The 13,901-nt window shown below is 38.1% G+C and overlaps 2 protein-coding genes across 2 annotated transcripts in view; one reads left to right on the top strand and one right to left on the bottom strand.

The window, feature by feature from the left end:
* Positions 1–659: 659 nt before the first annotated feature.
* The window catches only part of LOC129770923 (uncharacterized), a 227,966-nt gene continuing 214,724 nt past the window's right edge, over positions 660–13,901 (top strand). The window contains exon 1 of the mRNA XM_055774123.1: positions 660–988. The gene's annotated coding sequence lies outside the window, so the exon portion shown is untranslated. The remainder of the gene's footprint in view (positions 989–13,901) is intronic.
* Positions 1,270–13,901, bottom strand: part of LOC129770925 (farnesyl pyrophosphate synthase) — a 33,460-nt gene continuing 20,828 nt past the window's right edge. The window contains exons 4-5 of the mRNA XM_055774125.1: positions 2,042–2,268; positions 1,270–1,973 (exon numbers count right to left, since the gene is read on the bottom strand). Coding sequence (XP_055630100.1) covers positions 1,792–1,973; positions 2,042–2,268 — 409 coding nt within the window. The 3' untranslated portion in view covers positions 1,270–1,791. The remainder of the gene's footprint in view (positions 1,974–2,041; positions 2,269–13,901) is intronic.

Raw genomic sequence — 13,901 nt, forward strand, 5'->3', positions numbered from 1 at the left:
CGATTTGAACCCGCTAGACTTTTTTGTGGGGTTATGCGAAAGACCGTGTCTATGCCAACGTTTCACGTTTCTTTGTTTTTAAGAGGCTTTAAACTTTGCAGTTCATTCGCCTCCACCTATGCCAACTCTCCGCAAACTCTTGAACATTTGAAAGACAACATTCGTGAAGTTATGACCGAGATACCGCCCCATATGTGCCGAAAAGTCATCGAAAATTACCTGTTCCGGATCAAGGTGTGCGAGGAAGCCCTAGGTGGACATTTGAATGATGTTGTATTTCACACATAATGGCATAAACCAAACTTTGAAATAAAAGTTTCATCGAAAATCGAATTCTAAGTGTGTTTTATTTCAATTTACTTTCGGAATTTAAAGTTGGAAAACCCTGTATAAACCGGCAATAGGAACCCCGCAAGAGCGAAAGCTTGAGGCGATCACATATAACGTGGCGACCGTTGAAAGAGTGGAAAAGTAACAAGCACAAGCATACTCAAATGTCGGAGTCGAGCGAAAATTGACGAATGCCAGCGTAGGAGCAAGGCCCTGTGAGGAAGTAGGTAGTGAGCAAAGATCACCATCTCGATGAGTGAGGATGACAGTTCACGTTCAGCCTCCGTCGACAAAGAATGGTTGCGTAAAATGATAGTGTTCGTGGAAGTTAGGAGCACAATGGCCATTTTCGGTCATGGAAAAGATATGATAAAAGTTAAATGTGTGGCTTTGTTTATGGAAGAGCGATAAGCGATGAAATCATATAGAAAGGAACTTCGAAAGAAAAGAGTTGATTGATTAAGTTTAGCTACGCGTTCTCATAATAGTGATACTTTTGTGATGTGAAATGATTCACGATCGGTACATGCAATATGGCCGATTTGCTGAATAGGGCTGACAGAAAGAAGATCCTGAAAAGAAAGTGCGACAGGAGGAAAGGAGGTTCCGGTTCAGTAGCAAAGAGTGAAGCAGCCAGTGAGTGAAAATAGAAGGGAAGGTAAGTGGTTTGTGTGTACGCGCATAGTTTAGCTTGGCGTGGTACGATTTAGTTCTACTCCGTGGTTCCCCTTTATTCCGGGCGGCGAATGACATGAGATGGTTCAAGTAACGATGTTCCTGAAGAAGTCGTGTCCTTATATGTTATCGACTCGGGTATCAAAAAGGAGCTAAAAAGGTTTCCACAATAAAGCGAGAAACATTGCTATCTTCCATCATTCGCCTCGCGAAATAGAGGTGATTATCTGAATGTGATTTCTCAATAATGAAAATAATCTCCTCTGTTCGTTCCTCATTTATATTCAAAACGCTTAAAACATGTATCTCTATAAAATATTTAGTGTTCAATCTTATTTACTAATCTTTTGTTATTGTTTCGTAGTTTGTCCGTTACATATAGAACATGGAAAAGAAATATAATGATAGAATTGAGAAAGGTGGAAATGCTGGAATTGTGCTACACAAGTTCCCATTCACGACTAACAAACTCGCTTGAACTTTGATGAAATAATGTGAAATGTAACACAATCTACCAGATGTTCATTTCAAAATGCAAAACCATTCGGAAAAGATCCAATAAACTATCACAATCTATTCTCCCACAATAAACGATTAAGTATTCTAAACAAAGGCAGAGATTTTCTGAAAACCTCGACAAAACTTCATTACTATATTATAGTGATGGAAACTTAGCCAATTCTACAAATAACTACATAGCAGTAGTACAATCCCTTAATGCGCTAGATATTATTGTTTTGTGTTGCTACAACTTCGATTGCGATTATGAAATTGAGAGGTATTTATTTAGCAGTCCCGTCGATAAATTTTCTCCATGATCTTGAAAAACAGCTCATGTGGAAGGCCGCGCGATATTTGTTGAATGTGAGTCTTGATCATGTTGTACGACTCTTCTTCGTAGATGGAATAAGTCGTGGGCAGACCCAGTTCTTCGTACAACCGTTTCACGCGAGAAACTTTCTCGGGATCTGTGGAAGTAGAACGATTATGAACGTATGTCGGTTTAATGTATTTTGGAATTAACTGCAGAACATACCGCTGGATCCGTAACACTCTTTCATGATTTCTTTTTGCTCCTCGGAGGCACGTTGCATGCATACAACCGCCAACCAGGTGCACTTGCCCTCCTCGATGTCGGTACCGATCTTGCCCGTTATCGCCGGGTCGCCGTAACAATCGAGGAAATCATCCTGAGCCTGGAAAAATTGACCAATCTCGAGCAGAATAGTTTTCGTTTGGCGGAAAACTTCAGGGTCTGTGAAGCTGAAATCAAAGAAATAAGCCATAAGTTTAAGTTTGTGTTTCGTTTCGTCGAATCGAAATATCATAAAATTAAAACTGCAAAGTATTTGAGATAAGAACGCACAAGGCTGGGTGTACAAGCGCTGTGCACAGCATGTATGTCAAATGCGCATATCGTTGGCTCAAACAGATAGATCAACGAGGAGCTGGACATTCATTGAAGTTGTCGTTTGTCGTACACATATCAATGGCAATGAATTCTACTCACTATTCACTGAACGCACTCCACAAATGGTAGGATTTTCTGTTGCAGCGCACATTTTGACTATACACAGTGGAAAAAATAAGAAATGCGAACCTCTCGCTAACACAGCAAAACTATCATGTAATCTATGGTTTTTAAATACCATGAGGTGCACTTCGATTCTAAATGCGACTGGGAATGTTACATTGTGTATTTGAAACAGAAATGCCAACAGAGAATTATCTTTATCCTAATAATAATCGGAACACCTTATGATGGGAGAAGGCGATCTGGCTTAGTGTTTACAATCGGTACCTCTCATGCTAAGAGTGACGAGTTCAATTTTTGCTCCCGATATACTTCCTTCGGAATGAAGTAAAGCTGTGGTCCGAGTGACGAACCAACCATAAGTGTGAAAGTGACTAAGGTTGGTTTGTCCAGTCGAAAATATGATCGTGGTCTGTCCAAATTTGGCTCTATTTGCTTGACTAGTTCTTGAGTTATGCAGAAATCAATGCTTCATTATCATAATGCCAACAATCCGATAACATGTGTGCATGGAGTGTACTCTTTTTTCTCTTTGTTTTCAGCACTTGAACAGATGCCAAGAGTGAAGACATGTCTTCATTTTGAGCACTTTTTATTTATTGTGAAGATACATCATTTCGTGAAATCATTCTGGAGACTGTTTTAGGAATTTACGTGGTTTATTTTTACACGGATTTCGGAATTTACGCGTTTTTTTTACGCAGATTTCAAAATTTACGCGGCACGTATCTACCGCGTAAAAAGTGAATTCAGTGTAAACAGATTTGATGTGGTAATTGATTTGACTTTTCACGAAATAAGTTTGTATTGTATCACTGATAAGTAACTGAGAAATAGAAGGAGGAACAGATATCATGATTGCAACATGCAATATCAATTGTTAAAATATGGGTTGCATTTCAAACTAAAAATTCAATGTTTGTTTGGTTTTTACACGGAATTTGAAATTTATGCGGTTTATTTTTACGCAGATTTTGGAATTCACGCGGTTTTTTTTAATGCAGCACGTATCCTCCGCGTTAAAAGCGACTCCAGTGTATATAAAGACATTTGTATTTACCATTTATCAAACATTGCATAAAATATTTGAAAGAAAAAATAAAAATTAAAAAAACCAAAACTATACGTGTCCATTCCAACAGCAGTGTCACCTATAGCAGAAGTAGAGACAGAGTGGTCACCCTAAAGAATGTTTTTTGGCCTGAAGGTAAAGTAGTTATTTGATGGGGGCAAAGTGGTCACTCGCATATATCATTATTATTGAAAAAGTAGGTACATGTATGAAATAAGATTGACCACCCTGCCCCCAAAATATCAAAGTAATATCTTGGCGATTTAATCGCTGTGAATTTACGCGGCACGTATCTACCGCGTAAAAAGTGAATTCAGTGTAAACAGATTTGATGTGGTAATTGATCTGTTCACTAGAGTGTCAATTTTCATGTGTCATGGTCATCTCGAATTTTAAAAATGTTGATTCGCACGAACAACTATCCTATGCAAAATCAGCTCAAATGCACTTCATTTGTTAGTGTCGCAAACGTCAAAATTTGAGTGTTTTGAAAACCGAAAAATCACCCTGAATCTGGATTTTCAAAACAAAAAGGCATAAATATCATAAAATTGCATGATTTTTTTTAAGCCCTCAATTTCACGTACTCTAATATTTTGCATACATTTTGACGTAGGACTACATCTTACATTAAGGGTACACAATCAGAAAACAGGTCACGTTTTTATGAAATAAAGTTAACGTTAATAACTATTTTTGCTTCGAACGGATTTTGACGTTTTGCATACCAATCGAATCGGAAATTTTCTAAGATTTGTTTTATGTGTTATACATTACAATCCCATAGTCTGTATATGGTTTAAATTGATGAAAATTGGAAGCATTCCCATTTCCCCATACATTTGTTCTGTCCATTTGTGTTAATAACGGGCAACTTAGCCGCTAGAATAGAAACAACGATAGCGAAAAGACAATATTTGAGAAGTAAACTCCCCCTTACATAGTAAGTAAGCTGTCGCTAGCTTATAAATATTGCATCTCCTCTGAGAAAAATTCTCAGAATCTTTCTATGCCTGGGCAAAGGGGGAAGAGTGTCTATTCACCATAGAAACCATTCTTGTCCCCTAAAACCTTCACATGCCAAATTTGGCTCCATTTGCTTGATTAGTTCTCGGGTAATGCAGAAATTTGTGTTTCAGTGTCCATAAGAATCAGACAGACGGACAGAAATCCATTTTTATATATATAGACTAGCTGACCCGGCGAACTTCGTCCCACTCAAAATTATTGTTTTAATATGAATTCTTGAGAATAAATTTCTAAACTTGTTCTCATCATAACATTGTTCTATGGGCAGAATATATCAAATACAACAAAATGAAGACGGCTCAAAAGGGATCTTTCTTTCTTCGGAAAGAAGGGGCCTAATCGCAAATCATTTTGCCCTCCTTTTCTAATTCATATAGATAGGAATGCCTTAACTCGCCTCAAAATTACCTCAACTAAACGATTCGTTTTAAAGAAATATTCTAAAAATAGATGTATTTCGTGGAAAGCACGTTATACAATAGCTAACAACAATTATAAACGCCTAAACAGTTCATTATTCGGCAAATATCAAGACCGCATCCAATCTTCATTGAAAAGCAACCCGAAACGTTTCTGGTCATTTGTTAATGACCAAAGGAGAGTCCGGACTACCGACTGTAATGGTGCGCGACAACATTGAAGCTTCGACTAGAGAAGATATCTGCGAACTGTTCCGAGTTCAGTTCAATAGCGTTTTAGTGGAAGAGTACCTTGATCATGATCAAATCACCGCTGCAGTTAATAACACACCCCAGTTTAACTCGCCTGTAACACCTCCCTTCATGATCAGTCCCAATATCGTGGACGCAGCATGCAGTAAGCTGAAACAGTCTACAAATCCTGGACCTGATGGCATTCCCGCCATTATTCTGAAGAAGTGCTCGAAAAGTTTGTCTCAAACACTAAGCATCATATTCAACTGCTCCATCCAATGTGGCATCTTTCCGAAAGGTTTATTTTTACACGGATTTCGGAATTTACGCGTTTTTTTTACGCAGATTTCAAAATTTACGCGGCACGTATCTACCGCGTAAAAAGTGAATTCAGTGTAAACAGATTTGATGTGGTAATTGATTTGACTTTTCACGAAATAAGTTTGTATTGTATCACTGATAAGTAACTGAGAAATAGAAGGAGGAACAGATATCATGATTGCAACATGCAATATCAATTGTTAAAATATGGGTTGCATTTCAAACTAAAAATTCAATGTTTGTTTGGTTTTTACACGGAATTTGAAATTTATGCGGTTTATTTTTACGCAGATTTTGGAATTCACGCGGTTTTTTTTAATGCAGCACGTATCCTCCGCGTTAAAAGCGACTCCAGTGTATATAAAGACATTTGTATTTACCATTTATCAAACATTGCATAAAATATTTGAAAGAAAAAATAAAAATTAAAAAAACCAAAACTATACGTGTCCATTCCAACAGCAGTGTCACCTATAGCAGAAGTAGAGACAGAGTGGTCACCCTAAAGAATGTTTTTTGGCCTGAAGGTAAAGTAGTTATTTGATGGGGGCAAAGTGGTCACTCGCATATATCATTATTATTGAAAAAGTAGGTACATGTATGAAATAAGATTGACCACCCTGCCCCCAAAATATCAAAGTAATATCTTGGCGATTTAATCGCTGTGAATTTACGCGGCACGTATCTACCGCGTAAAAAGTGAATTCAGTGTAAACAGATTTGATGTGGTAATTGATCTGTTCACTAGAGTGTCAATTTTCATGTGTCATGGTCATCTCGAATTTTAAAAATGTTGATTCGCACGAACAACTATCCTATGCAAAATCAGCTCAAATGCACTTCATTTGTTAGTGTCGCAAACGTCAAAATTTGAGTGTTTTGAAAACCGAAAAATCACCCTGAATCTGGATTTTCAAAACAAAAAGGCATAAATATCATAAAATTGCATGATTTTTTTTAAGCCCTCAATTTCACGTACTCTAATATTTTGCATACATTTTGACGTAGGACTACATCTTACATTAAGGGTACACAATCAGAAAACAGGTCACGTTTTTATGAAATAAAGTTAACGTTAATAACTATTTTTGCTTCGAACGGATTTTGACGTTTTGCATACCAATCGAATCGGAAATTTTCTAAGATTTGTTTTATGTGTTATACATTACAATCCCATAGTCTGTATATGGTTTAAATTGATGAAAATTGGAAGCATTCCCATTTCCCCATACATTTGTTCTGTCCATTTGTGTTAATAACGGGCAACTTAGCCGCTAGAATAGAAACAACGATAGCGAAAAGACAATATTTGAGAAGTAAACTCCCCCTTACATAGTAAGTAAGCTGTCGCTAGCTTATAAATATTGCATCTCCTCTGAGAAAAATTCTCAGAATCTTTCTATGCCTGGGCAAAGGGGGAAGAGTGTCTATTCACCATAGAAACCATTCTTGTCCCCTAAAACCTTCACATGCCAAATTTGGCTCCATTTGCTTGATTAGTTCTCGGGTAATGCAGAAATTTGTGTTTCAGTGTCCATAAGAATCAGACAGACGGACAGAAATCCATTTTTATATATATAGACTAGCTGACCCGGCGAACTTCGTCCCACTCAAAATTATTGTTTTAATATGAATTCTTGAGAATAAATTTCTAAACTTGTTCTCATCATAACATTGTTCTATGGGCAGAATATATCAAATACAACAAAATGAAGACGGCTCAAAAGGGATCTTTCTTTCTTCGGAAAGAAGGGGCCTAATCGCAAATCATTTTGCCCTCCTTTTCTAATTCATATAGATAGGAATGCCTTAACTCGCCTCAAAATTACCTCAACTAAACGATTCGTTTTAAAGAAATATTCTAAAAATAGATGTATTTCGTGGAAAGCACGTTATACAATAGCTAACAACAATTATAAACGCCTAAACAGTTCATTATTCGGCAAATATCAAGACCGCATCCAATCTTCATTGAAAAGCAACCCGAAACGTTTCTGGTCATTTGTTAATGACCAAAGGAGAGTCCGGACTACCGACTGTAATGGTGCGCGACAACATTGAAGCTTCGACTAGAGAAGATATCTGCGAACTGTTCCGAGTTCAGTTCAATAGCGTTTTAGTGGAAGAGTACCTTGATCATGATCAAATCACCGCTGCAGTTAATAACACACCCCAGTTTAACTCGCCTGTAACACCTCCCTTCATGATCAGTCCCAATATCGTGGACGCAGCATGCAGTAAGCTGAAACAGTCTACAAATCCTGGACCTGATGGCATTCCCGCCATTATTCTGAAGAAGTGCTCGAAAAGTTTGTCTCAAACACTAAGCATCATATTCAACTGCTCCATCCAATGTGGCATCTTTCCGAAAACATGGAAGAATTCTTTCATATTCCCTGTTTTCAAGAAGGGTTGCAAAAAGGATGTAAAAAACTATCGAGGAATTGCTTGCTTATGCGTGGTTTCGAAATTGTTCGAAATAATTGTACTGGATTGCATTTCTCATTACTGTAAAAGCTACATCTTCAATAACACGGGCTCTACAGTCGCGTCAACAAATCGATGCGATATACACTGATTTTTCAGCAGCTTTCGATTCCATAAATCACCAGATAACAATCGCCAAACTTCAATGTCTTGGCTTCAGTGGCTCCTTTCTGGGTTGGATGCAATCATATCTGACAGGCCGAAAAATTTCAGTGAAAATTGGTGACACTATCTCGAAGCCCTTTCGGGTTACTTCAGGAGTTCCTCAAGGAAGTCATCTCGGTCCATATATTTTCTTACTTTACCTCAACGACATCAATTTCTCTCTTGAGTGCCAGAAATTATCGTATGCGGATGACTTCAAACTGTACCATCAGATTGAATGTGAAGCTGATGCTAAGTTTCTTCAGACACAAATAAACACCTTTGCTGCATGGTGTGACGCGAACAGGATGATTTTGAACCCAAACAAATGTTCGATAATATCCTTTTCTCGTAAACGTTCAACAGCTTATTATGTTTATAAGCTTAAAGGCATAACTCTACAGCGTGTTGACTGTGTTAAAGACTTAGGAATCATACTGGACTCAAGGCTTACGTTTCGCGAGCATAGCGCATACATAATTTCTAAAGCATTTAAAGCACTTGGCTTTATATTTCGCTCGACCAAACATTTTAGGGACATTTATTGCATAAAAGCTTTATACTGTGCCCTGGTCCGCTCATTATTGGAGTACGGCTCTATTGTTTGGGCACCCTACTACCAAAACGGTATTCTACGTGTGGAAGCTGTCCAGCGGAAGTTCATGAGGTTTGCATTGCGCCGTCTACCGTGGAGTAATCCTCATAATCTCCCCAGCTATGAAAATCGCTGCAAACTAATCGGAATAGAAACACTGCATGATCGTCGAAGGATTGCCAAAACCTGCTTCATATCAGATTTGATATTGTGACATATTGATTGTCCAGAGCTTCTGCAGAAGGTTAATTTCAACGTGCAAACAAGAAACCTGAGGTCTCACAGTTTCCTTCAAATACCGTTTTTTAACACAAACTATGGCTACAATGAGCCTTTGTCGAGCATGTGCCGTGAGTTCAATTGCTACAGTCGTTTCTTCGATTTCGGATTGTCTCGCGCATTACTTAAAAAACGATACACCTCCGCAATTACAGCCACTGCTATTAGCGATTAATTTTTTTTTCACGCTCATATATATATATATATATATATATATATATATATATATATATATATATATATATATATATATATATATATATATATATATATATATAAGTAAAATGTAAGTTCAGTTCAGTAAGTGATCGTCATTAGGGCATAATTGTACCCGTTGATAAGAATACATAAATAAATAAATAATGAATATTCCTAATAATAGTAGGGAGTCGGAGTCAGAGTTGGGAAATTTTTCTCCGACTCTACAGCCCTGCATAAAACGTGATCTGTTTTTTTTATTTGTCACCCTTCATGAAACACGTAGTGCTACGTAAAAAAAGTATTTACCGAAATATTTTTCATCGACCAGCGGCGTTGGGACTTCAGCATCGAAATCTGTTTCTCAGTATATTTCGGGGCTTTCAGGATTTGTAAATGTCCATTGAGATCTCCTTGAAAATGTTTCTAAGCCTTTTATGTTTAAGCCTAAGATTTAACGGGGCAGTACCGTATTTTCGACCATTTTTAATTGTCCCATATTTTTATCAATTTGTACCGCATTTTGAGTATAAAGAAAAAAATAAATACTGTCATGTTGTACTACTATTAGTGATCTTTCAAAAATCAAAAAACTTTCAAAGGAAGTAGTATTTTTGACTAGTGAGGTGCAAAATGTTCTAAAAATATATAGAGGCTTATGTCCAAGACAAGACCGCATTGTTGACGCAGGACTGAGGGATTATTTCGCTTGTCAACCACTTCGGCTGGAGCACCAGTGCCATGCCGCTCTGTGTATCCCATTTGCAATGACCATAAGAGTGAATGTCGAAACTTCTTCATCCACGTCATTTATGAGAACAAGCGAAGGTTCGCGATTGCGAAACAAAGAGGCTTCAGTAGACATTGTAACATTCCTCGCTCAGAATCGGTGCTTAATGCCTAAAGCAATGCAAACATTTTTGATTCGTGTGACTGTCACAGGAAACACAATTTTAAGGGTCAAAGGTATAGGAGTTGAAAAACTCCTGAGGATGTAATAAAAAGATTTTCAATTGAGCAGTCACCGAAACGGTGTGTGCACAAATATATTGTTGCTTCGCTTCGATTTGAAATTCCATCTTTACAAAATCATATTAACTTAGGAATTAAATGTACGTCTGTCGCAAAAGGCAATGCGAAGAAAATGCTTCAGGCAATCCCGCTGCGTGGGTTTTTCGTGAGTAATGAAAAGGAACGCTTCCACAGGGATGGGGTTGTAATAGCAAATTGAAAAAAGGTTGAAAACAAATAGAACTTTCGGTATTGGATGGCTGCCAATCTAAGGGAACCCAATGTACTTTATTTACACTCTCCAAAGGTCACAGCATACATATTTTTAACCGTTTCAGCGCATGAAATGCGTCACGTACAACGCGAGTGAATTTAGAGTAGTCTGAGATTACACCCAACAGACGAGATAACACAAACGAAATATTGTACACAATAGACATCACACACATTGTACACCCATGGCCAGGTGGTTAGCGTCATAACTAACATGCCGGGTGTTCGGGTTCGATTCCCGTTCTGGTCGGGGGAATTTCCTCGTCAAAGAAATTTCCTCCGACTTGCACTGTGATCACGCGTATTCTAGAGCTTGCCACTCAGAATGCATTCAAGGCGTGTTATTTGGCATAGAAATCTTACCTAAGTACTAATGAAAATGACGCAAGTAATACTACGTTGAGACGGCGAAGTTCCTCTAGGAACGTTAGTGTCATTGAAGAAGAAGAAGACATCACACACGAAAAATCCCACTAGCAGTATAAATACCGGTCACCGACACAGCGTCTCATCTCAGTTCTTGTAAAACGTCACCAATAAACGAACGAAAGGGAGTAGCTAGTTTTCCATCCACCAAAAACAATACTCTTTTACAAGACTTAAAAAGAGTTAACAGAGTTTCTTATCAGTCCACTCCGTCTGTTCAGGCGTTCAGACGTCCCCTTGAAGAGGAGTCCGTGGCGCGGACAGAATGTTAAAATGGCGACAAAAAGCTCTCTGTCGCATCACTGAGTATCAGTGCCAGAGCTTGGAAATATTGAGCTTGTTAAGCAGCATTGAAAATATATTTTTATCAGTGTAACGCGTTTATTTTGCTTGTCGATGCTACTGTCATTCATTCGACGGCAAACAAATTTACAACTGTGTTCATTCATATTCATTCTGTGCTCTCTGAGCTTTCCTAAAAGCTCGAGTCATGAGAATTCATTCACATTTATTCATTGCCATTGAATTGTCAGGAATGTTGTGACTGTTCATTTTCAATATCCCGATATGTGTGTGATTTTCTCATTGAGTCAGTGCCTAGCTTATTCAGTTGCTTCTGAAGTTACTCCGAAAGGGCAACGAAAGGACAAGGGCGAGGGGGCATTCTGCAGAATCGATCCAAGCAGCGAATGCAAACTATGTCAGCCAAAGCTGGATGTTGGCAATTTCATCCGCTAATCCTATAGCATAGTTTGATCCGTTTGCAAAAGGAAGCTCGAAATATTCCCATTGCGGTCGTGTCTTGGACACCACCATTTTATGTTCGTGTGTTCAGAATTAAAAAAAAATTAAATGTTTGAAATTTGAGTCAAGACGGTATTTATTACATCGGAATTCTTCTTTTGAAGCATTTCTGACAAGTGGATTTGGAACTGCATATTCACTGTAAAATGAAAGCAATTTAACTGAGACGGAAACCTTGCATGCTTGAACAATTTAATTTATTGTCACTATTATGAGCATTCTGTACTTTCTTATCTTCCTCAACAAATTTCTCCGTTTCGTCAGTGTCCGAGAACGATGCTGATAGTGAATGAACTGGTATGTTAATATCAATGAATGACAAAACTAGGGATATTTTGTTTTGCTCACATTCCGTGAACGCAGAACAGAACGAAAAACAGAATGAAAAAAACTGGATGAATCAACTGGGAGTGGCTTGCTGTGATTGTGAGGTTTGGCGTTGGTTCATTTCCGGTATCCCGAATGCAATGGTATAATGATCGAATGTGGCCGGAAATTCAGCTGAAAAGATTTATGTGATACAGATATTTCCAAGCACTGATCAGTGCCACAAATTATCAAAATATATTCACGAATGAAGAAATTAGCTTTTTCCCAGTGTCGGATGAATTCTCTCTTGTTGAAACTCAACACCATATCTGTTATAATGAGTATAACACAAGAGTCGAGACGCGTGAACTTTATCTGGTATATTGAACGAAAACAGCATAAACGAATATCGAAAAGTGCATTCAGGCACTTTCATTACTGTCAATAATTTCAGGTGATTTTTTTTTATCCCATCCGTTTATCAGGCTCATTTAGCAATTCAGCTGTCACAGAGCCGAATTTATTCGTATACATTTTTTATGTTAAGATAACTATTGTTGTATATTATTTAGGCTTAAGATTCCTATCCATCGATAAACATTTGTTTTTTTATGTATAACACAGTAGCTGTTTAGGCCTAAGAATATTCCAATTCTATCGATACACAACACATGCCGAGTATTCCATTTCTATCGATACACAACACATGCCGCCTTTTTTCGGCGTTAGAATATTCCTATTGTTCGAATGTTCACAGTTGGACTGTTCACAACGGGACTGCTGATATGAGGCTTCCATTGCTGTGTTAGAATTAGCACCAATTGCCGATGCAGCAGATCGTAATGTGAGCGGTAAAGGACTGGGATTACCGACACATGATGATTGTTGCGTGGACGTAGTAGCTAGAATAACACACAAAGATGGTCAGTTGAGGGGCCCTGAGTTATTAGCTCATGATCGTTCGCTTAGTAGCGGACACGCAACCAATTAGGCTACGAAGACCCCCCGAAACCATCCATTATCACGAATGTAAAGTTGATCTTCATCGCTTGCAGTGAATTTTTATTGAAAACGTGTTTCATTCCCATATTTGGAAAAAAAAAAAAGAAATAACCAGGAATCCGGAAAAGGCATTAGTTTTCGTTGAGCGTTGACCGTTGTGCGGTGTTGAGCGGCTGAGCGATGTTTAGCGTTTTGTTTTTTTTTTCAAGCTGTATTGTAGTGCTATGTTAGTAGTTTCAACACTTTTTGGCTGGTTCGTCACTTCCAGTTTTGGAAGAATGTCGGGAGTGAGAATTGAACTCGTGGAGTCTATCGTGAGAGGCACGGTCCATTTCCGTTTCCGCTTTCTAAGCTCTTTTATTACCGCAATTTCGTTCAATGTTTTCAATGAACCGGGAGTCATCATCTCCTATTTCAAAATGGCATCGAAATACGATATTCGACTTCTGCTGTTGAAGCCCTTTCATCCAATACCCATACCGTTATATCATTGCTGGTCGTTTAGATCCAGTATCATCAAACAAGAAATCAAAACAAGATTATGTTCGTTCTCCGCTCGCTTGTTATTGCCACCCATTGCCCATATAATTGGCGGTGCATGCCATTTCCGTCTAATCGGGAGTTGATTAATAAAATATAGCAAGAGCTATATTATACATTCCATTGTCAAAGTCGATAAAAACAAGAATTTTGTGTGATGAATAGCCATTCTTTACCGTTAATCGATTTTACTCTCAATTGGTTGACGTTGAATTTTAT

The sequence above is a fragment of the Toxorhynchites rutilus genome, chromosome 2 (genome assembly GCF_029784135.1).
Source record: "Toxorhynchites rutilus septentrionalis strain SRP chromosome 2, ASM2978413v1, whole genome shotgun sequence".
Classification (NCBI taxonomy): domain Eukaryota; kingdom Metazoa; phylum Arthropoda; class Insecta; order Diptera; family Culicidae; genus Toxorhynchites; species Toxorhynchites rutilus.